General features: G+C 39.6%; 2 protein-coding genes and 3 long non-coding RNA genes across 14 annotated transcripts in view; 3 read left to right on the top strand and 2 right to left on the bottom strand.

The window, feature by feature from the left end:
• The window catches only part of LOC101474066 (protein NLRC3), a 34,605-nt gene extending 22,502 nt beyond the window's left edge, over nucleotides 1-12,103 (bottom strand). For 3 of the 10 annotated variants that reach the window (XM_076880706.1, XM_076880713.1, XM_076880714.1), the window contains exons 1-4: nucleotides 12,031-12,103; nucleotides 5,898-6,035; nucleotides 5,629-5,778; nucleotides 5,332-5,445 (exon numbers count right to left, since the gene is read on the bottom strand). In XM_076880706.1, the coding sequence (XP_076736821.1) occupies nucleotides 5,332-5,445; nucleotides 5,629-5,778; nucleotides 5,898-5,986 (353 nt within the window). In that variant the 5' untranslated portion in view covers nucleotides 5,987-6,035; nucleotides 12,031-12,103. The other 7 variants (XM_024798602.2, XM_076880708.1, XM_024798600.2 and 4 more) reach the window with 7 other exon arrangements.
• A 4,456-nt stretch (nucleotides 12,104-16,559) lies between these two features.
• Nucleotides 16,560-17,663, top strand: LOC143415187 (uncharacterized). The gene is made up of 3 exons (XR_013095819.1): nucleotides 16,560-17,001; nucleotides 17,168-17,307; nucleotides 17,515-17,663. It is a non-coding gene; the product is annotated as an uncharacterized LOC143415187 (long non-coding RNA).
• A 55-nt stretch (nucleotides 17,664-17,718) lies between these two features.
• On the top strand, nucleotides 17,719-19,744 carry LOC143415183 (uncharacterized). Its single transcript, XM_076880739.1, has 8 exons — nucleotides 17,719-17,740; nucleotides 17,879-17,954; nucleotides 18,077-18,357; nucleotides 18,437-18,475; nucleotides 18,582-18,655; nucleotides 18,760-18,837; nucleotides 19,106-19,311; nucleotides 19,609-19,744. The coding sequence occupies exons 2-8, from the start codon at nucleotides 17,912-17,914 to the stop codon at nucleotides 19,623-19,625; spliced, it is 738 nt and encodes a 245-aa protein (XP_076736854.1). The 5' UTR covers nucleotides 17,719-17,740; nucleotides 17,879-17,911; the 3' UTR covers nucleotides 19,626-19,744.
• A 9-nt stretch (nucleotides 19,745-19,753) lies between these two features.
• On the top strand, nucleotides 19,754-20,815 carry LOC143415186 (uncharacterized). Its single transcript, XR_013095818.1, has 4 exons — nucleotides 19,754-19,771; nucleotides 19,874-19,980; nucleotides 20,376-20,502; nucleotides 20,685-20,815. It is a non-coding gene; the product is annotated as an uncharacterized LOC143415186 (long non-coding RNA).
• Nucleotides 20,816-22,225: 1,410 nt separating this feature from the next.
• LOC143415185 (uncharacterized) lies at nucleotides 22,226-24,389 on the bottom strand. Its single transcript, XR_013095817.1, has 4 exons — nucleotides 23,340-24,389; nucleotides 22,804-22,849; nucleotides 22,355-22,446; nucleotides 22,226-22,264 (listed from the first exon to the last, which is right to left on the bottom strand). It is a non-coding gene; the product is annotated as an uncharacterized LOC143415185 (long non-coding RNA).

The raw sequence follows: 24,389 nt of genomic DNA, 5'->3' as shown, positions 1-24,389 counted from the left end.
GAACATGCTGTAGGTATTACAGGTACTGCACTGCAGTGGTTTGTATCATATCTATCTAATAGACTCCAATTTGTGCATGTAAATGGAGAGTCCTCTTCACACACTAAGGTCAATTATGGAGTTCCACAGGGTTCAGTGCTAGGACCAATTCTGTTTACATTATACATGCTTCACTTAGGCAGTATCATTGGAAGACATAGTATCCATTTTCACTGCTATGCAGATGACACCCAGCTCTATCTGTCCATGAAGCCAGGTAACACACACCAATTAGTTAAACAGCAGGAATGTCTAAAAGACATAAAGACCTGGATGGCCGCAGACTTTCTGCTTCTTAATTCAGATAAAACTGAGATTATTTTACTCGGCCCTGAAAATCTTAGAAATATGGTATCTAACCAGATTCTTACTCTGGATGGCATTACCTTGGCCCCCAGTAACACTGTGAGGAACATTGGAGTTATTTTTGACCAAGACATGTCCTTCAACGCACATATTAAACAAATATGTAAGGCTGCTTTCTTCCATTTGCACAACATCTCTAAAATTAGAAATATCCTGTCTCAGAGTGACGCTGAAAAACTAGTTCATGCATTTATTACTTCCAGGCTGGACTACTGTAATTCATTACTATCAGGATGTCCTAAAAACTCGCTGAAAAGCCTTCAGCTAATCCAAAATGCTGCAGCAAGAGTACTGACAGGGACTAGAAAGAGAGAGCATATTTCTCCTGTTTTGGCTTCCCTTCATTGGCTTCCTGTTAAATCCAGAATTGAATTCAAAATCCTGCTCCTCACATACAAGGTCTTAAATAATCAGGCCCCATCTTATCTTAATGACCTTGTAGTACCATATCACCCTATTAGAGCACTTCGCTCTCGCACTGTAGGCCTACTTGTTGTTCCTAGAGTATTTAAAAGTAGAATGGGAGGCAGAGCCTTCAGTTTTCAGGCCCCTCTTCTGTGGAACCAGCTTCCAGTTTGGATTCGGGAGACAGACACTATCTCTTCCTTTTAAGATTAGGCTTAAAACTTTCCCTTTTGCTAAAACATATAGTTAGGGCTGGACCAGGTGACCCTGAATCCTCCCTTAGTTATGCTGCAATAGACGTAGGGTGCCGGGGATTCCCATGATGCATTGAGTTTTTCCTTTCCAGTCACCTTTCTCACTCAGTATGTGTTAATAGACCTCTCTGCATTGAATCATATCTGTTATTAATCTCTGTCTCTCTTCCACAGCATGTCTTTATCCTGTTTTCCTTCTCTCACCCCAACCGGTCACAGCAGATGGCCGCCCCTCCCTGAGCCTGGTTCTGCAGGAGGTTTCTTCCTGGGTAAAAGGGAGTTTTTTCTTCCCACTGTCCCCAAATTGCTTGCTCATATGGGGTCATATGATTGTTGGGTTTTTCTCTGTATCTATCATTATAGGGTATACTGTACAATATAAAGCGCCTTGAGGCGACTTTTGTTGTGATTTGGCGCTATATAAATAAAATTGAATTGAATTGAATAAATACAAAATCAGAATATTACTATGGGAGACTATGAACAAAAGCAGAACTACGAAGCACTAAACTATACTAGAGCAACTGTCATAAAACATGAAAGGATGAAACGAGTGCTTTAGCAGAGTCCAAAAGAAAAAGGTCTCTTTAGCAGGCTGGGGAAGCAGCCAGGGAACCCGACATCGGGCATTTTCTAGAACTGGCGCCGTGAGCTGCGGGGCAGAAGGAGGATTATGGAGTTACGCTCACAGAGTCACTGTAATAAGGGAGAGCAAAGTTAAAGTGAGCCCCAAGCAACAGTCCAGGGAGAAAGGGCAATTTGCAATTATCGTACTTTTGCAGGCGGAGGCGAGGCTTAGGGGTAGTAAAATCCAGGCAAGGCTAAACCAGTCAAGATTCACTCACTGGAAAACCGGGCAAGGAGGTAGTCAGGTTAGTAAACCCCGAAAACAGCACGCAGGCCAGTGGCTGTGTGAAGGGAAGGAAAAATGACGGCGTGATCCAGACATCCGTGAGACTGCAGCGAGTAGAAAGACAAGATTAGTTCCAAAAACTGCTATGAGGAGAACTACTTAACTGTGGCTTTCACTAACAAGGGCTAGCTAACGTTCTGGCGAGAAGTGTTTGTTGGTGGGCGGATTGATTGAAATATCAGTTGTATCGATACTAAATTGGTATTGGATCGATACTAGCCTGGTGAGATCGATTATTTACTTTAAGTTCCGCTCTTGTTTGCAGTGCTGTGGTTTCAGCAAAGACGAAACAGCCAGGTCACCGGATTAGCCGCTCCTGTGTCAGCGCAGAGCAGGCACACTTTGCTCCCCCTCCCCCCTCTTGTGTTTAGATTTTGCACCATTACGTGACTTAGATGCACAAAGCAAACAAACAAGCAACTTGCCAGCTCAGGTTCATCAGCACACGTCACGCACAGAGAAAATACAACAGAAGAACGGCAGAGAGGAAGAGGAGCGCAATGTGGCTGCATTTTCAAGTCGAAAATGAGACAACTGCAAAATGTGGGATTTATAAAAAGCTTGCCAGGTATAGTGGAAACACTACCATTTTATATAAACATATATAAAAAAAATCTGTCCCATCTGCTCTGCCCCAACTCCTGAAACAACCTCAAGCTCGTCTGGAGGGGCTGCTTCATCCCCACCTGCAGCAAAAGGTGGGATATGGGAATAATTTCACCCTAAAGTCCTAGCATCTCAGCAGCATCGGACAACTGGTACTGATGCCCTAATTGAGATGTGCAGGTACTCTGAGGAAAGGCCAGTTCCTTGGGCATAGGATCCACTACTTTGGTGGAAAAACAATGAACAAACATTCCCATCTTTGAGCAAACTTGCCAAAAAATACCTGGCAATGGTTGCAACATCAGTGCCAGCTGAGAGGATTTTTTCAAAAGCAGGGCAGTTAGCGAGTAACAGACAAAGTGCATTACAAGCAAAAAATGTTAATATGATACTGTTCTTGAACAAAAACCTGTAGCCAAAACCTTTGTTCTGCACAGACTAACTAAAGGCTTTGGGGGTTGTTAAGTTGTTTACATATTATTTATATTTTCACCAGTTGTTGTTGTTGTTTCTGAGAATTTTAATTGTAATTTTTGTATTATAGTTTCTCAACAGTACTTGCTTGTTTTGCTTTGTTTACTGGTTTGCATGCACTTTTTAATTAAGATTTTTCTAAAAAAAAAATTATAATAAAGCATTTTCTATTTAATTATGAACTTTGTCCTGATTATGTCCTGTGTTTTAACTATTTAATAATAAAAAAGTAAACATTACAAAAAAAACACTTAAGGTCATGAAAATTAATTGAGATTTAGCAATTCAATGACGCATCCACCTTATTTACTGAAAAGTATCCGTATCCGTATCCGTATCGGCAATACTGGCCCGTATTTACTTGGTATCGGATCCAAAATATGCAGTATCACACTCCACTAGTGTTTGTGAGTGCTGGCCTTAAAAGCCTGTCGGCTGATTACTCACAGGTGCACAAAGCGAGAGGGGGTGTGGCGACTCTCCCCAATGGTGGATTCACTGGCACGCTGGAAAACCCAGCACTCACTCGGACCATGACAGTTTTATTGTAGCAAAATTAAAATCGACTTCTCGTCTGGTCTTCATAGTTTCTGAGGGCTGTCCATAGAAGCTCTCTGTCCTTCTCCTGTAGGTCTTCTTGGCTTGTTTGATGCTTCTCCTCAGGGTGGCTGTGGTAGTGCTGTACAGAGAATTGGTCTGATCAGAGCCTGTACTTTACTCTTCATCCAAGGTTTCCAGTTAGGAAGAACCCAGATGGTTTTGGTCACTGTCACATTCATTACACAGCACTTAACAATTACACAACACCTGCTATTTGAAGATGGACCAGTCTGTGAGATTAAAACAGTCCTGTAGATGGTGGAGAGCATCATCTGGCAATGTTTTAATGACCCAGATGCTTGAAGGAGTCCGTTTCTTTAGGCAGGTGTAAGCAGGGACGAGGAGCAGATAGAGGTGATCAGATGGTCCTAGGTGGGGGAGGGGTGTCGCTTTGTAGGCCTGCTTGATGTTACTATACACATGGTCCAGTGTCTTGTCCTGAAAAACTAGTTCATACATTTATTGCTTCTGGGCTGGACTTCTGTAATTATCATCAGGATATCCTAAAAACTCCCTGAAAAGCCTACGGTTGATCCAAAATGCTGCAGCAAGAGTATTGATTAGAAAGACAGCATATTTCTTCTCTATTGCCTTCCCTTCATTGGCTCCCTGTTAAAGAAAGAATCAAATTTAAAATCCTGCTCCTCACATACGTCTTAAATAATCAGGCCCCATCTTATCTTAATGACCTTGTAGTACCATATGACCCTATTAGAGCACTTCACTCTCAGACTGTTGGCTTACTTGTTGTTCCTAGAGTATTTAAAAGTAGAATGGGAGGGAGAGCCTTGAGCTTTCAGGCCCCTCTTCTGTGGAACCAGCTTCCAGTTTGGATTCAGGAGACAGACATTCTCTCTTCCTTTTAAGATTAGGCTCAAAACTTTCCTTTTTGATAAAGCATATAGTTAGGGCTGGATCCGGTGACCCTGAATCTTCCCTTAGTTACATTGCAATAGCATGAGGCTGCCCTGAGTTTTCCCTTGCTGTCTTCTTTGTAGTACAGTTTCCCTATGTAGTTACTTCCTGGTGCAAAGTGGCTGTGATGATGCTGTGATAGCTTATCACTATCAGAGCTCTATGATTAAGACATGTAAGAACACCTATTTGTATTCGTTGGCACTATATCAAATACGTATGGAGATTAAGCCTATGTTTGAATTCTGTTTGAATTTTTACTATCGCTCAGGCTGTTAAGCATCACTATAGCTTCATATCTTTTTTTCTCTGCCAGCTGGAAATTTATTTGAAAAGTTAGGTGGAAAGTTTATTGCTTAGTTTCACCAAAGTAAGAAAGAATTATAATCCATAAACCTTCATAAAGACAAACATCTCCCCAGAAGATTGAGCACTGCTGAAGTGTCATTGAAGAGGAGAAAAAAATATTTGTCCATCCGGCAACACCTGAAACACCTGAATGGAAGTTCCCACCTACACTGTGTTTGATGCAAAGCACAAAGGAGACACGTGCATCTGGAGTCCTACAGACACTCAGCCTCTTCACTACAGAAACCCCTTCTACAACATCCATTCTTTACACTCTGACTGCTGTCTTTGTGGAAACATTCCAACACACACCACTTCACACATGAACATAGAAATGTGTGTGAAAAAGAGCTGAACTGATATTAAACATGATGGAGGATTTATTCACAATGACATTTAGATACACATTACCTCTTGGCAGGAGAAGGACATCCTTTAAATTTTTCACCAATATCTTTTGACTGATGGCTCTTTAAAGACGCACAGCTGGGTTCAGGTCCAGGAGATTCTGGCTTCTTACTGATCCTAGAAGTAAAACAATAAATGTAAAAGTTTCATGAGACAGATGGAAAAACTGGAAATATTAAATTACTTACATGATGAACAAAATTACTCAAATCAGAAAAAAAGATGTAAAACAAAAAAAATTAAAATGAGAATACTTAATCCCCCAAAACATAAACAACCAGAAAAAAGTAAACTACTTACTCTTTGTCACATAAAAGTTCTTTTTTAAAGTCAGCACCAATATCCTTCGACAGGTCACTCTTTAAGGAAACACAGCTGGGTTCAGGTCCAGGTTCTGGATTAGTTTTAGGCTTAGGTCCAGCAGACCCTGGTACACCGTGCACCTCTGGGCTTTAAAACAACATACACATAAGTATGAGTGTGAATAATGAATAATGATGGAGCAGTGATGTGAGTGCTGAGCTGTGACATGGAGAAGAGTCATGGACAGTTAGAGATGGTCATCTCACCTCTGAGCTGTGGTCTGGCTCTCATGTTCCCCACACAGAGTGGTTTTAGAGGGAGGGACTCCCTCCTCTCTGTCCTCACACTGATCCATGCTGCTGAATTCACATCCACATCAGCTCACACACAGTTTCTACCTTCACCTACAGAGGAAACACAAATCATTCATGTGCACATCAACTGAAATCCTCCTTTCCATCATGTGTGTCCAAATACCAGCTGCTTCTTTTCTGCTTCATCTCAGTGTCAGCAGAATGCAGTCAGACAGCAGTGTGAGGCAGAGGAAGCTGCCATCAGCTGCTCTACTTCTACCATCAGTTCAATAGATGGAGCCATGAAGCACACATGATCACGGTTGGGAAGGTAACTTTTAAAATGTATTCCACTACAGATTACAGAATACATAACCCAACCTGTATTTTGTAACGTATTCCGTTACGTTACTCAATGAGAGTAACGTATTCTGAATACTTTGGATTACTTAATATATTGTCATGCTTTTTACAACTGCATGAATGTACTATTGCTGTGTGATTTATTACTATTACTGAACGTTACTCGAGATACCAATAGCAACTATTTTTAAATCTTAATATAAAATGAGTAACAGTAGGGTGGACATTAGGTAAGGCTGCACTTTTTGCAGCGATCTCATATAGAAAACTATTCTGCTCATATATCAAACAGATCCGCGGCTCCGAACCGTAGTAAAGGGACCTCTGGCTAATACGTCGGGTTCTGTGTCGGGCTCGTAGCCGAAAACTAGCTTTACTTTGTTGTCTGGGTCAACTTTGCTAGCGAGAGACAGAGAGAGGCGTTGAAAGGCTGCTCCAGCGAAACTTATTGTTTCAGAGGAAAACACGAACACAGTGTACAGTCGAGTCTTAATAACTTATTTACAACTGGGCTCGTCGGGCACTCTTTTTGGCTGCAGTGGTTATTATTATATTTACTATATATATTATTATATATATTTCTTATATTACATGCTTCCATCTCCCGTTTCTGGTCTGTGACAACTCATACTTTTGACTCTCCTTTTTCTCCCTCCTCGCGCTCACAGACATGGTATGGCAGTCCATTCTCCCTGCAGCACGGACTACACTGCTCATGAGTCTACATTCTTTATGGTTATGCCTGTAACACTCTGCCTATTGCCTTTATATTAAATAATTTTTTGAATAATAATTTTGAAAAGAATTTTCTTCACGTCATTTATACGAGCCGCAAGTAGAGGTGACATGGGCCGCAAGACTGAGACACAGGCATTAGAGCCTCTTATTGCGTGTTTTCTTAGGGTTTTCCACATGTGTGAAATTAACAAAAATTGAGAGGGCATAGCCTAACATATAAAACAGGAAAAGACTGCCATGTAATCCATTTATCTCAACAAATATTCTGAATATCCCCCTTTTAACTGTAACAGAATACAGTTACTCATATTTTGTATTTTAAATACGTAACATGTATTCCGTTACTCCCTAAATAATGCATTCACTGACACACACTGTGACTGGAAGCTTCAGCCCTGGGCCGGTTCTAGACAGGCATATATGAGGGGGCAGACAGAAATAAAGGGGGCACCTAGTGGCAATGGAGGCAAGAAAGGTGTGGGGGTTGGGTGGGCTGGTCTGGTCTGGATTAGGGCTACCACAAACAATTATTTTGATAGTCGAATGGTCACCGGTTATTTTTGCGATTAGTCGACTAATAAGATTATACATCCATTGGACATAAAACGTACAGCTTATTCCACCAACATGCTGGTGGAATAAGCTCTTATATAACTATCATTAGCTTAGTGTTTAAGGTATGTGCTAACTAAAATTAAGATGATAGTTTATTAAACTTTTAATGAAATTTGCAGACTCAGCCGTCTGCTCCTTGCTATCTAAAATATACAGGACATTGGAGTAAATTCTCAACCATCTCTCCCTTCTGTTTAATCAGTTTTCTGTTTGACGTTTATTCAGCTGTGTGAAAACTATAACTTTAATCTCAGGCAAACCGATTTACTCAGGAACAAATAAAACACTGAAAAAAGCCAAACAATAAAATTTTTAAGTTATCTAATTGACTTATATATCATGTTTAACCCGAGGAGCGAAAGACCACAGGGGGTTTGAAAACAATGTGCCTGGAGTTTGCTGTTCAAGCTGGCTCTAGAGAGCTTCGAACCCCTGGTCAGCTATCAAGCTGGTGGGAAACAGGCGTCTCCGAAAACATCGGAGCACTTTTGCAAATATGTGATGTCTTGATAAACCGAGCAGATATTTGAAGTGATCTGCTGCTACATTCTCTCCTAAAATATCTGAAAACTATTTTGTGACCCAGAAAGAGTAATAAGAGTAATATTAAAACTAAGTAGCTGCCGCCATTGCAGGAAACTGGAATTGGCTGAGCCGCACTGTGAATTCTGGGATAGGTTGGGCCACGAAGGATACACCAGACCCATCCTTCAAATCTGAGGAAAAGGAGGATGCATTTGTCGGCCGCATTTGTCGGAGTCTTTGAATTTGGCCAGCCTTTGTCACGTCGCTGTAATGTAATTGACCTTCAAATGCGGCCTCCGAAGGATGTGGCTACATTTGGACACAGCCACGATACTGGAGGCTGCTTCTTCTTCTTTGGCATTTAACAGCAGCTGGCATCCTTGTACATGCATTGCTGACATCTTCTGTTTCACACTCTTAAATCCTACTACCTATTCCTGTGTCTTTCAGGATCTTAGCTTCAAACGACGCACCAAACTCAAATTAGTCGTCGACGTAATCGTGACTAGTAGACTAATCGTGGCAGCCCTACTCAGGATAACTGTTTCTGTCATGTAATTGGATTGCAATTTGTCAGGCCTCTACCCTAAGACCAGACCAACTTGGGTGTCCCACCTGAAGGCTAAGCTTCTGCGGGTCTAGCTTTTATGGTCACTAAGGCACGCAAACCCCCTGACCACGTTAAGGTGGGAATCCCTCAGGGGGAAAACAGAAAAGCGAAAACGCCAAAAAATAAAATAAAATATTCTTCATCAGATTCTAACAACTAAAAACACGGCATTTACCTTAATTGGATAGCCTATATCAAATATATTCATACCAACAATAAAACTTCTCACTATTGCCAATATGAACAAAACTAAAAATGGTAGGCCCAGTTATAAAAAGAAAAGGAGAATTTGCAAAGTCTTGGAAAATAACACTGAAAAATACAAATAGAGAATAAACTAAAATATCCATCCAGATCTTTACAATCAACAACATAAGATCGAACTTAATTGGATGGCCTAATTCAAATAAATGTGCAAAATTAAATAAGACCCAGCAACACACTCACACAAAAACTGGTTCATCCAAAAGACAAAACTCCTAAACACAAACTTAACAATGTGTAGTGTATGCTGTACAGTGTAGCGAGGAATGCCCAGACCTCTACAATGAAGAGACCAAACAGGCCAAACAGGGTTAGGGTTACCTATCATCTCATTTGTGCCTTTTCCAGTGGATTATTAAGCTACTGGAGTAAATCTTGCCCATATTCAGTTTGTGGGCAATCTATTATTTTCTTTCTCAACTTCTACATTTTGATTTAAGGGGGCAGGACGTTTGTATAAGGGGGCATTGACCCCTCTTACCCCAGCGTATAGCCAGCCCTGCTTAAGCCCATTAATATTCAGTCAGTTCAACACGTCTGAACAACATTTTCAAATATTTCAGCGCATCCATGAAAGGTTCACAATAATTATTCTTACGCAGAGAAGTGTACACACACATATTGATTTACAGTTAATAAGAAGCATCTTCCATCCAGTAATGTTTTGTCTCCATAAGTTTCAGGATTAATTAGTTGATGAGTTACAATTGGGAATATCCCCTGTAAGAAGTGAAACCCCAGGGTTAACCCTAACCCTGACATTATATGGATAAGATCAAATCCTGTGTCATAGAACAAGCTTCAGTACGTGGATGTGGTCCAGTTGGACTCTTATATGTTGTTAGGAGAAGGACTAAGAAGGACTGGTGCTTCCCAGTCTGCAGTGTGCCTGCAGAAAATCAACCAATGGAACGAACAAATTACAGCTGATTATTTAACACACAATATTTCAGCTCACAGCTTCAGAATTAGAGCATTCAACCGTTGTTACCACAGAGAAGTCTAACATCATTTTTATAAACACACTTTGTTTTAGTAAATTTCTGAGAAAGATCCATGAAATGGACTCTGTTTATCATTTTCATTTCTAGCCAATAATTATTCACTGATTAATAAACATTCTTCATGTGATCTTTTGTTCTGTTTGCCTATAGATGTAGTTTGTGTTTACATTGAGAGATCTTATTTTAATTTAATGGTTCAGCAACATTTTATCTGTATTTAAGAGTTTTGAATACTTTAGTGTAAAATGCTGTCAGAGCACATCTAAACTCTCTGTAGAGGCTCAACAACTCCTCAAAAATATTTTCAGTGATGTTTAGAATCAGTCATATTGGGAAAAAGCTGCCCTGATGTCCACAGACTCCCTAGATAGCAAGAAGATATTGAATTGATGTTGATTTTTGACATCTTAAATTGTAACTTAACAGATGATGGTTATCTTTTTTTAGATAATACACAGTTGTCTTTTTCACATGTTTAAGTATTGATGATAATTTGCAGTGGTTTAGTTGGTTGAAGTCCTGTCGATTTTCAATCATGATTTTATTGTTGTTTCAGTATTAACCAAGGCTGAAAAATGATGTAAAATCAATGTCAGATTTCAGTGTCGATTCAAGGGAATTGCCTGATATTGATTTAACATTATTTCAATGAATGTTCGCTATCTGGATTGATGACAGACTGATGATATCAGCACTCATGTTGAAGACAGTCTGTGTGGTATAAACTGTGTCTAACTGGAGCTTCAATGTCTTTAAGCACAATCTTACAGATTAAGGACATGAGTCACAGACAGCTGTTTCAGGCTCAGCGGGGACAGTCAGTAACAAATGTGACTGATATGTAATCACCTTTAAATGATTATGTTTAAATTTAATAAAGTTTAATAATAAAGTTTTAAAGCGTGATGTGTTTAATCCAGTTAGTCTCTGAGTAACACCACTCCTGTGGGTGTAAACAATGAAAAATAGTCCGCTTTCTGTTGGAAGAGAGCCAAAAGTTTGTGACGCAGTATTTTTATTCATTTTTTATTCTGTTTTGAATTTATGCCTTATCTATATTTAATAATAAAAATCACACCGTCCACTCTCACCCTCTATCGTCGCTTTACGTTTTCCTCCCTACCGTATGCGTGAAAATCCCACAGAGTGATTATAAAGACCCGGAGCTCTGAGTTTCTCCAGCGGCTTTCCGGTGCAGCTCAGGCCAGATTTAGCGTGTCAGTGAACGGGAGGGCAGCGGCTCCTCTCCGCTTCCTCCATAGACTAGTGGAGGCAGAAGAAGTTGCCTTCAGTCATCAGTAAGTGGATCCACAGTAACAATGATTCTGAGTCCAGTTGCTGACCATCAACTAAAAGACCTTTCACATAGGACGCGGCACTCATTCGTGTCTATTCTTTGCGCCACGCAATAACGGTTTCCCGCTGCGCGGACGTACCTTCGCGCGACCAGTAAAAACTGCTGCGCTAAGTTGAACCTCACGATGAAGGAAAACATTCTGTCCGAGTCCGGTGAACTTTTTGTCACAGATTCAACGGACCTCCAGAGCCTTTTCAATGGCTCTGCGGACCTCGGCGGGGAAACCCGTGTTGTGGAAACGACACACTCTTCACTGGTCGGGATAGTTACAAAGCTTTCTTCTTCATGAATGAGCGATACATTTTTCTTATTAAACACTTGAACATAATACATAAAGCACAAATTCTCGTAGAGGATACAAAGTCAGTGAGGTGAAAGTCTCGAAATGACAAGGAGCAGGCCCATCTGGTACACGCAGAGCGGCCGCAAAGAAAAAAAAAATACGTACAAGCAGAGCGCGGCGGCCAGCGAAGTTTGACGCGCATGCCGCGTCCAGTGTGAAAGGGCCTTAACTTTGCTGCTGCTCTCATTCCCGGACTCTGATCTCACACACTAGCAGAAAATAGTGTGTGACACACCTCGTTGGTCCAGCTGTGAGTCCGTTACCGTGAAGTATGCAGTTTCACTTACCTTCCATTCATACCGAGACGATCAGCTGCGACGCCAAGTTCAGGAAAAGGAAAAGAAAGTAAAAAAAAAAAAAGAAAGAAAAGAAAAGAAAAAAGGGAAACAGCAAGGGCAGGAGGGGTTTGTGGGAACGCTGGGGCTCGGGAACATAAGTAACGGATTAGTTTATGATCAATTTCTGTGTTTAGGAGTATTAATGTTTTTAAGCATATAAATGTTTGTTGGAGGGTTTACAGACGCTGAATCATTTTGTGTGACAGTTAAAGTGAAATATACTCGCAGCAGAGAGAGACTGTCTCCGCTGATCAAACGGGAGAGTCTCACTGTAATGTCCCTTTAGTCAGACTCTGTCTCTACATTACTCACTGAAACTTGTCACATTCACATTTAGTCATATGAATGCAGTGTGAATGTGCCTTACAGCAGAGATACACTTTTCTTTTAATACTCTGCTGAAGGAATACATTTTATAAATTCAACCTGTTGAGCCTTATCTAACACAGAAGGAAGCAGTGCAATAAAGTTACAGCTAAACAAAAGTCACATGAATTTACCTGCATTCAGCTTGTGATGCATAACGTATATGTTTTTATGTTTGATCTTAATCTGCTTGACATACCTGATAAAATAAAGATTATAAAACTGATCAGTCTGTTTGAAGGCTGTTCATCACTGCCTGTCATAAGTCAAATGAATTTCACTTTTATCTGAACTAATTTAGATGTCTGCTTGAACTGTGGAGCGGCAGATAAGGATGTGGTACACAGGCTTTTTGTAACATTTTATTGGACTTTGTATTAAAGGAAAATGAACAAATGTACAATGTTGGTGAATACATAAAATTCCATATAGTTTTTAAAGGATCATTTAATTCTTCAAACGTCACCACAGACAAGTTAAAATCGAGTTCTCCTTATATCATTCAAGTAAAAATAAATATCAGGATGAACCCTGGCTGCTCACCAAGAGCTGAGCAGTTTGTAAATTCATCTTTTGAGTCACGCAGTGATTCCTCTCTGATATCACAGTTTGTCTCATCTGCAGCTGACATGAACTCAATCATCTCAGCTGAGCTCAGAATCAGAGAAACACAACATACTGATGCTCACTGTGAAGCTTTGAGTGGAAAAAGACAGAAAAAACATGTGGATTACAATTAAGGACAGTTTCTGACCCACCCAGGAACTTGAAATAAATCCATGCACAGATTATTTAAATATATGTTTATCATGTAAATGACACCTATCATGAGACAAAATACAAACCTAGTTGTTAAAAAAGTGATTACAAAATATTATTTTAAATGCAAAATAGTAATTATCCACTGCAAGTTCATAATTATTGTTCCCACAGCCTATGTGTTACCCTGCTTCTGAAAAATACTTTGTCAAAACAAAGAAAGAAAACTGTGACTGTTATTGCTAACTTCATGAATATACAAAAGGTCAGTCCTCTTTGACAAATGCTTTTAGTTTTGGAGTATTTTCTGAGAGTTGGAAGTTCGCCTTGTAATTGGAAGGTTGCCGGTTCGAGTCCCGGCTTGGACAGTCTCGGTCGTTATGTCCTTGGGCAAGACACTTCACCTGTTGCCTACTGGTGGTGCCAGTGTCCGGCAGCCTCGCCTCTGTCAGTGCGCCCTGGGGTGGCTGTAGCTTGCCATCACCAATGTGTGTGAATGGGTGGATGACTGGTTGTGTAAAGCGCCAGGGTTCATCCTGATATTTATTTTTACTTGAATGATGTAATGAGAACTCGATTTTAACTTGTCTGTGGTGACGTTTGAAGAACTATATGGAATTTTATTTATTCACCAACATTGTACATTTGTTCATTTTCCTTTAATACAAAGTCCAATAAAATGTTACAAAAAGCCTGTGTACCACATCCTTATCTGCCGCTCCACAGTTCAAGCAGACATCTAAATTAGTTCAGATTAACAGAAGAGGACAAATTATTTTCAGCGTTTCCTTCCTTTATTCAGACAACTACACTTATCCTTGACTTTCACAGTAAATGATACTCCACAGCTGGTGTCTGCTTCTGAGAAAACAGTAATACTAGCACTGATCTGCAACCATGTTATCATACATATAAAACCAGGATTACAAACATGCTGTAAGGTGCAAAACAACAAAAGAATATTATTAAACAACCTTGTAGGTGGTCCTGAGACTTCGTTTGTTACATATATGTCATAATCTACAAGTAAAAGTAACATGTCCATTCAGTTATGTTGTGCTACTCGGTTTTATTTTACCCCCATTATCACAACATTTTAAAAATACAATAATGATAAATGTGTTTGTTACCTCGCAGGGGTTTAATCTGATACCTTTGTAATTGTTTGAATTATAATATGAATACTTTTTTTGAAAAAACAAAAAGACAAACAAATGTTTACTGAAATGCTGGATGAGGTGGATTTCTAAAGTTTGTTGACTCAATACGTATAGAGTATGAGTGTGACTGTCTTTTACTTAAGGATCAGGAATGCATTAACAACATTTATTTCTTTGACAGGGCCCAGGTTAGCACTGAGTCTACTGCCCTGAATTTTGTCCCACCTTCTGCCACGCTTGACAAATCTACCATGTCATGACTATTCCCAGAAGCTGACCTTGAATCTGAATTTGAGCTTTCTACTCTCTTAGAGACAGAGGAGGGCGACGAGATGCACATTTGTCTGTTATTGTGCCAGACAGAACGAGGACTACCAGCAAAGCAGCTGAGACTCCAGGACCAAACAGACAGACATTGCTGTGTCCTTTCCTTTTGATTCCCCTGTAACTCACTGAGATATTAACATCTCCTTCCCAAGCGACCTTCCAGTAACAATGGCCAGACCATCTCTATACAGCAGCTGATGCCAGTGAAATCTCTCTTGATGCACAGGATCACTCCACATGTGTCAACTTCCTGTTGTTGTCAGACAGTTTGAGTTTTCTGTTTACTGTGTGTCAATTGTGTCAGTTGTGAGTTGATAGGAATCTCAAGTGAATGAGTGAATGAGAAAAAACACATATGCAAGAAGCAGAACATGAACTCTCATTCATGTTCTCTTTTATATTCATATCAATATGATATATATATGATATGATATATAATATGAACAGCAGCTCCAGAGAGCCCAAAGCAGGAGGCTTCAGATCCAGGAAGAGGAGAGCTTTAGAGAGAAGACAATAGAGAAATGCAGCTCTACATGAAGAGGAGGCTGCAGCTGTAATGGTAGGAATGAACACTGTGACATCATGGTTCACAAATGTACTTTCCTAAATCCTTTTCAAGCAAGCAAGAAATATATAGTCTAAGGAGCTTGGAAAGAAAAGCGTCTGGACTTTTTTAAGTTGCCTAAAGACGTTTCACTCCACATCCGAGAAGCTTCTTCAGTTCTAGGGTCAAATGTCCCAGGTTTAAACCCTGTGGGGGTATCCCCCCCAATGATCCTCTACCTAATCACGTGAGCCAAGGTGTGAAAACGGGTGTACGTCACCATCAGCCAAGGTTTCGGGTGAGGTTTCGGAAAATTAAAGCAAATGGTAGTTTAGATTTGAACAAATTCATTTAAGCTTCAGCATTACCAAATACACTTATCAATTGTCTTATAACTAACACTATTTGTCTAAATAATCTCCAACACCCTGGAGAACAACGAGGAGAGTTTAGAGACTCTCCAAGATTATATTGATCAGTGCTTTCAGGATCTCGTGATGAAGAAGACCCAGTGTGCAGCTTCCACGGCCAAACCTGAGACGCCGTCGTCGAAAAGGCAACGCCCGGCAGATTCCCCTGGCTCAGCATCGCCAGCCGGCAAAGATATTGCTGACATACTGGAGTCAATTGACAAGCGATTGTCCAGTTTCGACGCAAGGCTGTCCTTGGTGGAGATTCTTCACCGAGAATTTAAATTCTTGCGAGAATCCCTGGAGTACAGCCAGCAGCAGGTGGAAACGCTTGCTGCTGAAAATGCCACGCTAAGGGAGTCGGTGAAATGTCTCACAGATAATGTTACCCAGCTCAATAGAGAAAATAAAAAAATAAAAGAAACAGTTATCGATCTACAAGCTCGTAGCATGCGTGATAATCTGGTATTTTCTGGTATTCCAGAAGCCGCTGGAGAGGACGCGGAGACCACGGTAAAAAGCTTAATCAAAACCCACCTGAAGCTGCCGGAGGACACTGTGAAGAACATCGTCTTCGATCGGGTACATCGCCTCGGCCCCATTCGGGCTACGGCCGGGAGACCACGTCCTATCGTGGCCAAATTCGGCCACTTCAAACAAAAACAACATGTGAAAAGCCGCGGCAGGGAATTAAAAGGAACGGACTTCAGCGTGAACGACCAGTTCCCCAAAGAGATCTTGGAACGACGCAGGGTCCTCTTCCCAATCCGACGCGGCTTCATCCAGAAGGGCTCCCGCGCTGTCATCGCTGTGGACCGGCTGTATATGGCGTTATTTTTGTGCCACTATTCTGAGCGCACGTAAAAAAAAATTGAGCGCACGTAAAAAAAAATTGCAGGTGCAAGTGTTGCATTTTGAGGAGAAATTTATTTTGAGCTTACAAAAGCTGAATTTGAGTGAACAAAATTCATTGCTGCGTGCAAAAAACGTATTTCAGTGTTTGCGCTTATCCATATACACACACAATAGCACCCCCTCTCGCTCAGTTTTTTCATTTGCGCTTGCTCGCAATGTGTTGCTTGCGCTCACAACATTCTCTGCTTCGTACGCTCAACTCTCTGTACACCGTTATAAGTGTGCCACAAAACCAACCAATCACAGACTTGGTTTCAAAAATTCTGATTGGCTCTTACGGTCTCCAATCAGCTCGCTAGCTACTGCTGTCCGGACACCGGAAACACTGTCCACTCAGCCTCGCTTCTTGCAGATAGAGGGATTTTTGATTTACTCTGCAGCTAAAGAAGAGATGGCAGAATCAAACAATGGCTCCAATAATACTACACCACAGTATCAGGTGAGTTTAATTTTTTTTGTGTGAATTTAGTAATTTGCTGTCCTTTCTGTTTAATATGCTGTGAAATTGTAGTTACAGATGCAGCTGTAGAGTTTAAGCTAGCCTTATGGGTAATTACCAGCGTAGTTGTCTTACTGAGGCAGTGTATCCTAATCATGTTTTTTAGGGTAATGGTGCAGTTGAGTCAGCAGTAAGAAATCTGGTGTCTTTGCTGCTTAACAACATATCCACAAATCCTTCAGGGAGGCCAACAGAGAGTGGGCAGCCGGAGCCTAGAAATCTGACTATCCAGCAAGAGATGACAAGGTTTTTGCTTTTTTTGTGTGTTTTTTTTATTTTAACTTTTTGCAATCTTTTCTGTTAAAGTTATTTGGTTTGTGGATTTATCAACATTGATTTTTAAATTAAAATGTGCTATTAAGGACTGATGTCATATTTAATAACTTTATTAAACAATAACCCTTATGTTATGCAACACTGCATTTTTTAAACTCATGCATTTTCATCCCACAGATCATTTCCAGGATATTTCAAATCACACTTGAGCCGTGGTAAAAAGAGATGTTTAACATCTACTAAGCAGCTTGTTAAGGCAGGCAGTAAGACCACAGGCCTCAGTTTTTATTTGCTGTCAAAAAACACATCCTACACACCTTTGCCAGCTGAGGAGCTTGAACTCCTACAAGCTGGCATGGGAAGACAAACAGTGTCTCTTCCAGAAGATGGTGACCATGCAGAGGTAAGTTTGTGTAGTCAGTATTAAAATCAGTCATTGACAGACGCATTTAGCCTGAATCATATGCCACAGTCCATTTAGTGTTCCATTCTGCTTAACGGTGTTTTGTTTGTTTGTTTTTTTTGTTTTTTTTTAACTAAGATTTCTAGACTTCTGGAAGAAACCTTTCCAAAAATGGAATATCTTTGTGGAGGATGGCTCTTACATAAGGCAACAGGTTTGTTGTTAATTCAGTTTTTATGTATTTTTTTGGCATTCTTGCGTGCTCATACTGCATTATGATTATGTAGTTGATACTTTTGCTGCTTGATTGTTTATGCTATTTTTCTGTCAATAAAGGTGGCAGTGGTCGACGAAAGCTCACTGTAATTCCACCTGAAACAGAAGGATATTCTGTCAAAACACTGAAAGCTGTGTCAGGAGGTGGCAAATCCACTTTTTACATAGTACCTCTTCAGGAAACATTAGACACATCTCCTCTACCTCCCGACTCACAGCACTTTTCAAAGATGCCAAAGAAGATATGTTACCAGTGTAATGAAGTTATGCCTCTGCAGATGCTTGCAGTACACATCAATACGTGCAAAGGAAAATTCTCTCCTGATGAGACTGATGATGAGGTGAGACAATTTTGATGAAATCAAAATGAGCAATTTTGATTAAATAATATAGTATCACAATTACTGTTTTTTGATTCAGCAGGAATCGGAGTTATGCATTGTGAAAAGCAAATGCAAGGTAAACCTAGCACATTACTAAAAACCATAGTAACTACAATGAATTTTGTATCGGTAATGATCTTTTTCCCACTATGCCTAACATGTACCCATTTTTGGAATTGTAGGTTATTTGTCCAATATGCACTAAGGATTTTCCTGAAGATGAGATCACAGTCCATGCGAGTCTGTGTGGGGATAGGTAATCTTTTTTCAGCCGTTTATGAAAAAATGTTAATCAGTAACAGTCCACGCAAACATATGTAGTTTTATTTTATTTTTTTTTTAACTTTGTTTTGTCATCAGCTTTCAATGCATGGTGCCTGAAGAAAATGACCAAACTACAGGGACACCAGCTCAAACTTCAGTATGCACAACAGACAGGTACTTTTTGCTCTATTATAATTTATATACACACTATTATGCAGAACCATTTGTTAAAATTATGTGTAAGATCTTTTACACAATACCTGGGGTTTAATTTCATATAAAACATTTTATGATCACACTACTTTAAATTATTGTTAAAGGTTGTTGCACAGAACATGCTGCAATAATTTCTAATCACGTTTAATGTGGTAGCCTCTTTTAATCTAAAGATGATTATTTTTCTTTGAGAGCTTAGGATGTTTTCTACCCTGTTTTTGTTAAGCGTGGAAGATGTATTGCGTTGCCTTGAACAACAAGTCGACACCACAACAGAATTTAAGTTGTGTGTGGACAGAGAAGACCTTCCAGACAGAGGCATTCTCCAGTGGCAGAGAAAAAAAGCTGCATCTCCCACCAGTGTTCTTAGGGTGGTTTTCATTGGAGAGGCAGGCGTGGATACAGGAGCACTTAGGAAAGAGTTTTTGAGTGGTGAGTTGCCTATTACCTGTTTTGTCCTAGTGTCAATAAATAATGGATAACTTAAAAATGTGGATATTTTTTGTATGAATATGATATTTTTTTGTATGAAAGACATGATTTCAGGTATTGAAAGCAGATTCTTTGAAGGACTTGAGAACAAGGGCAAAAACCCCAAGTATTCTCTGACCGATCTTGATAATGAAAACTTGGTTGGTTACATACGAGCTTTGTGTATTACATTTAATACGCATCCGATATTTTTGTAAATGTTACCTGAAAATGAATTATAATCATTTGTCTACACAGAACTGTTGGTGAAATAATTGCAGTCAGCCTCGCCCAAGGAGGCCCATCTCCTGCCTTTTTCAAAGAATGGTGCTACAATTTCCTCTGCTCAGGAGAGGTTGATTTCAGCTGTCTGTCTAAGGAGGATGTTGCAGATGTGGAATCTTCCCTGCTCATCCGCAAAGTGAGCACCTGGTTTAGCTCTGGCACATGATATATTATGAGTATGGTGTTTTTAAACACTTTTAACCTTCTGTATTTCCTCTTTCACATTATACATTTCCAGGTTGAAGATGCAGCAGACATACAGTCTCTGATGATGTGGGCTGATGAAATTGTCAGCTGTGGATACACAAACCAGATAAAGATGGATAGTAAGGAAAGCATGATCCGGTAAGGGAGAAAAAATCAGAGAGATCATTAACCCCCCCCCCCCCCCCCCCCCCCCCCCCCTCCCCAACTAGTTTTTCATTTTGTTTTTTTGTTTTTTTATTTTTATTTTTAAGTGCTATTGTCTTACACTCTACAACAAGACTGATTCCAATGCTACAGCAGCTCCGAAAGGGCATGGAACTGTATGGTCTTGTGAACCTGATGGCTGTAAATCCTGAAGCTTGCCACAGTTTGTTTGTTCCTGGGAAAATCCTCAAAGTAAGTATTAACATAGCAGCTTCAGTCTGATCCAAAGACAGTCCACTTATCTGTACTGTAGTTATCCTGTATTTATTTATTAGTTTTGAATGAACAATATATCTATAATATAATCTACTTTATTTCCTTATTTACAGCCAGACGCTGATTTCATTATGATGAGCTGCCAACCACATTTCAGTGAAAAAGGGACATCTAGGGAGAGAACTGAGAGGAAGATCATAAATTTTTTGCAAGATTTCTTGCAGGAGATTGAAGTATCAGGTACTATATAGTATTAGCTGTATATACCTATAGTATTGTATATATACCGTATGCATCTGTTAAATATTTTTGCTTTAACATGCAGGGCACTAGAAAGTATTCTTAGTTGTTAATTTAAAACATTGTAATCCAGATTGCTTTTTATTTAGAAAAGACTTCAGAAACATTTTCAAACATCACAGATGGAAACACAGGCGGTGCAGGTGGTGAAAAATCAGAGTCTCTTGCTGTCCACCATGTGCTCCAGTGGATGACCGGCCAGTCCCATGTTCCCATCCTTCCTGATGAAAAGAGACATTTCAAAATAACATGCAAGTTTGACCATGAATGTAAGGAGCGGCTGGGAGATCACTCCATTTGTTACCCAGTTGTGAGTGCATGCACTTGTACTGTGACTTTTCCAGTGCAGCATCTGGACACTTACACAGTGTTTAAAACCATAATGAGTGCAGCAGTTAAATATGGTGGTGGATTCCACAGAGTTTAACACATTGTTGTCTTGTAATTTGGAAACTAAATGAGTAAAAATGTTTGTAAACATTAGCTGTTAAGATGTTCGTAGCCGTTTCATGAAAATGACAAGACTTCAAAACTTTGTGTAGGGTCCTACGTTGATAGATAATAAGCAAGTGCTTTGTTTGCTTGTCTACTTGTAATCTGAATGTTTTAGCAAAGAAATCCAGTATTTGAGAACTTAAAAGAACGTTGACTTTCATGTCCATGTTAAGTGTCACTGTTGGTTTGACACCTGTAGCAAGAATTGTATGTACAGGTCACGACCGTGTGACTCAGAATGTTCCAAGGGATTAATAGTTCTCTGAAGCCCCTCCAGGGTTTCCTCATCCAGTGGGCATTCAACTTCAGGAACCACAACTGTGCTGTTAGATTCTTCTTGCAGTACAGCACTCTCCCAGTCAATGTCTGGATCCCGAAGCTCCTTCAAATCCACAAACATATATAATGGTCATTATTCCAGAATAGGTACTTTTGGGAGGAATGTTATTTTGTGTAAGCGTTTTTTCCATTAAAATACAACAATTTAAAAAGAATGCCTTTGTTTTCATGTTCTTCTTACTGTAATTTAGATTAGTGGTAATTGATAAGCAAGAATGTATAAAATCACCAGAAGCATCTCCCAGATGTGCTGCAAGTGTTTTAATTTGTTAATTTCAGAAGAGCAGAGTTAACTGCTAACTAAAATTTTGAAATTCAACATTTAAATAAAAAAAAAAAAAAAAAAATCAGATTATGAGCTGGTACCTCAAGTCTCTCGCCCTCGTCCAGCTCTTGTAGATGTCCCATACACCAGAGCTGTTCAGGAGTGAGACCACCTTCTGTCCTGAGGGGATGATTATTCCATCCTCCAACAAAGGTGACAAGATCTGCTCGGAGTCGAGGGACAAAGATGTAGTGGACACCAAAAAGATGAATGACATCTGAAATGTCAAGCAGGCCATCCTCCTCGAGTGAGTGAAGAATATCATGGTACTTGCTAGTGACTGCAATCCAGACATCACGCCAAAGTCGTTCTACTCTGTAAATACATTTGAATTTGGATTTCAGGTATTTCATGCTTCAAATCAATATCAGAACTGCTACAACAATCTACCCATGCAGTCAATAATAATATAAAAAACATCAAAAGACTAACCTCTGATTGTGGACACTCTTTCCAGATATGAAACTCGCTCTCCCTGTTCCTCTTGTGGCAAACATGAACTGTGCAATGTCCAGGTTTTCTACTCCTTGATCTGCCCTAACCCTATGATAAAAAATACATTTTTAAGGAATTTTTAAAGTTTTCTTTAATGATACTTGTTGCTAGCATATAAATTAAATCAGGGCATAAAACCTTGATGGCAAGCCGTGAAGCTGGGCTGATCTCAGGAAAAATGAGAATGCAGTTTTTGCCCTGTTGTTAGTTGCTGCATCCAAGTACAGGACCTGCAGTAAAAACAAATGGAAAATTAAAGATCTGGTTTCAGATCATGTATAGTTTTTCAGTTAATAATGCAGTTTCATAATAAGTGTTCAAGGAATATTGTACGGTTCTATGTTCATAACCATAATTCAAAGCTTGAGTAGTCTATACATCAATATTGGTAGTACTTATCAAAAAATGAAAATGGCCTTTTAGTTTAACCTTTTTTGGTAAAGAACTGATTAGAAATTTAAAAAAATAATAATTGCAAATCGTCCACTATGTTGGCTTGCTGAATAATTGATGTTCATAAAAAAACAACCTAATAAAGCTCTCATTTCAAAACTACCAAATATTCTACATAACAGTTACACTTTTACCTTCCTTGAGTAGCCATCCACTCCACCAAAGATCACAACATTGTACCTGTTTCAGAGGGAAAACAATCTCACTAAGGCTTGATTTGCAGAACATGTAAGACATTGAAAATAAATTTTTCAGTATGCACACTTGCCACTGACTTAAACTGGACACTTGTCAGGTGTGCTGAAAATAATACCAACATTTTTATATGTTTATAAGTTCAATGAGACTAAATATTTTAGTTCTCTTGTCATGATTTTTTTTAGGTTTTCTGGAGCACTTAACATATTATGTGTTGATAGGCTTGTTATCATGGAAAATATCGATATACAAAGTGTAAATAATTGCTCAAGAAAATTTACAATTAACAATATTGCTGGTTTTGTTACACATCCTGTATTCCTTTTACTTAATATTACTCTATCAAGTGCTTTTTAAAATATTATAAATACACTGAAAGACCTATCAGATAAGGTTGATTAAAGCAGATTTAAAGTATAACGTGCATCTTTCTGCCCAACTTGTGTTAGAGCTATATAAGTGGGTATTTTACCTTATTAGCTTGTGATTTGTGTCTATGTGGACCAGGGAGAGAGGGCCTCGCACCGAGTAGCTTCTTCGCACAACACAGCCTAGTTCTGTGATCCGTTTGAAGATCCCTACAGCATCAACTCGATACATGGAGGCCATCATTCTCCACCACTGAACACGGAGACCCATAGAAACCAAATGTCCTTGAACCATTCGATAGCCAGCATTTGGCATCTGATTTTTGATAGCCGATATGATGTTGTCCAGCTCTTGGTCATTCATCGTGCTGTATGTTCCTCTCACAGACAAGTCAAATTCTTGCATCCTCCTGTAGATTGTTCTTCTTGAAACACCAAGACATTTAGCAATGCAGCTGACTGGCAGCTGAATGTCCAACAAATTCTTGAGTCTTTCTCTCTCTAGTACGATTTTGGGGTGGCCAGGTCCCAGACCAACTTCTGTTTCCAGTTCAATAATGGCCACAGAGCTGATGTTAATTTCACACTGAACCAGATGATGAACGTTTTGTAGAGCCTCTGTAATCTCTGACAGACCGCCTATTTGCTGAGAGAAAGATTCAAACAGAACAAGCTCATGACGAGTCAAGAACTCCAAATAATCCAGATTTAGTGGTTGTTGGTTTAAAGCAGCTTCCAGTTTAGAGAGGAGTCTATGCATCATTTGCTGTCTCAGTATGTCCTGTTAAAAGCAGCAAGGAACATGGACAAGTACAATGAAATGATGTATCTCAGACAAAAATAAACAACCCATAAAACAAACTACATGAGGTACATCATTTTTCAAGTTTGCATAGTTTGCAAATTAGCTAACGTCAGTTATCAAGCGAATAATAATTAACAAAATGATTTTATATTACTTACATGTGGCCGGGACATGCTCTTTTCGTGCTGCTATTCAGTATTCGACGACATAAAAGAGAGCTACTCAAGTATAATTTGGAAAAATTAGTCAGTTGGCATGGTTGTATGATGCAACTACATTCTACTACACCAACAATAGTCTTAAAAAATAATATATTTTAAAATAAAATGATTAAAGATATTATCCGCAA

This window comes from Maylandia zebra, linkage group LG23 (assembly GCF_041146795.1).
Source record: "Maylandia zebra isolate NMK-2024a linkage group LG23, Mzebra_GT3a, whole genome shotgun sequence".
NCBI classification, from domain to species: domain Eukaryota; kingdom Metazoa; phylum Chordata; class Actinopteri; order Cichliformes; family Cichlidae; genus Maylandia; species Maylandia zebra.
Note: the sequence above shows the minus strand (reverse complement) of the source record. Positions and strands in the feature narration are given on the sequence as shown.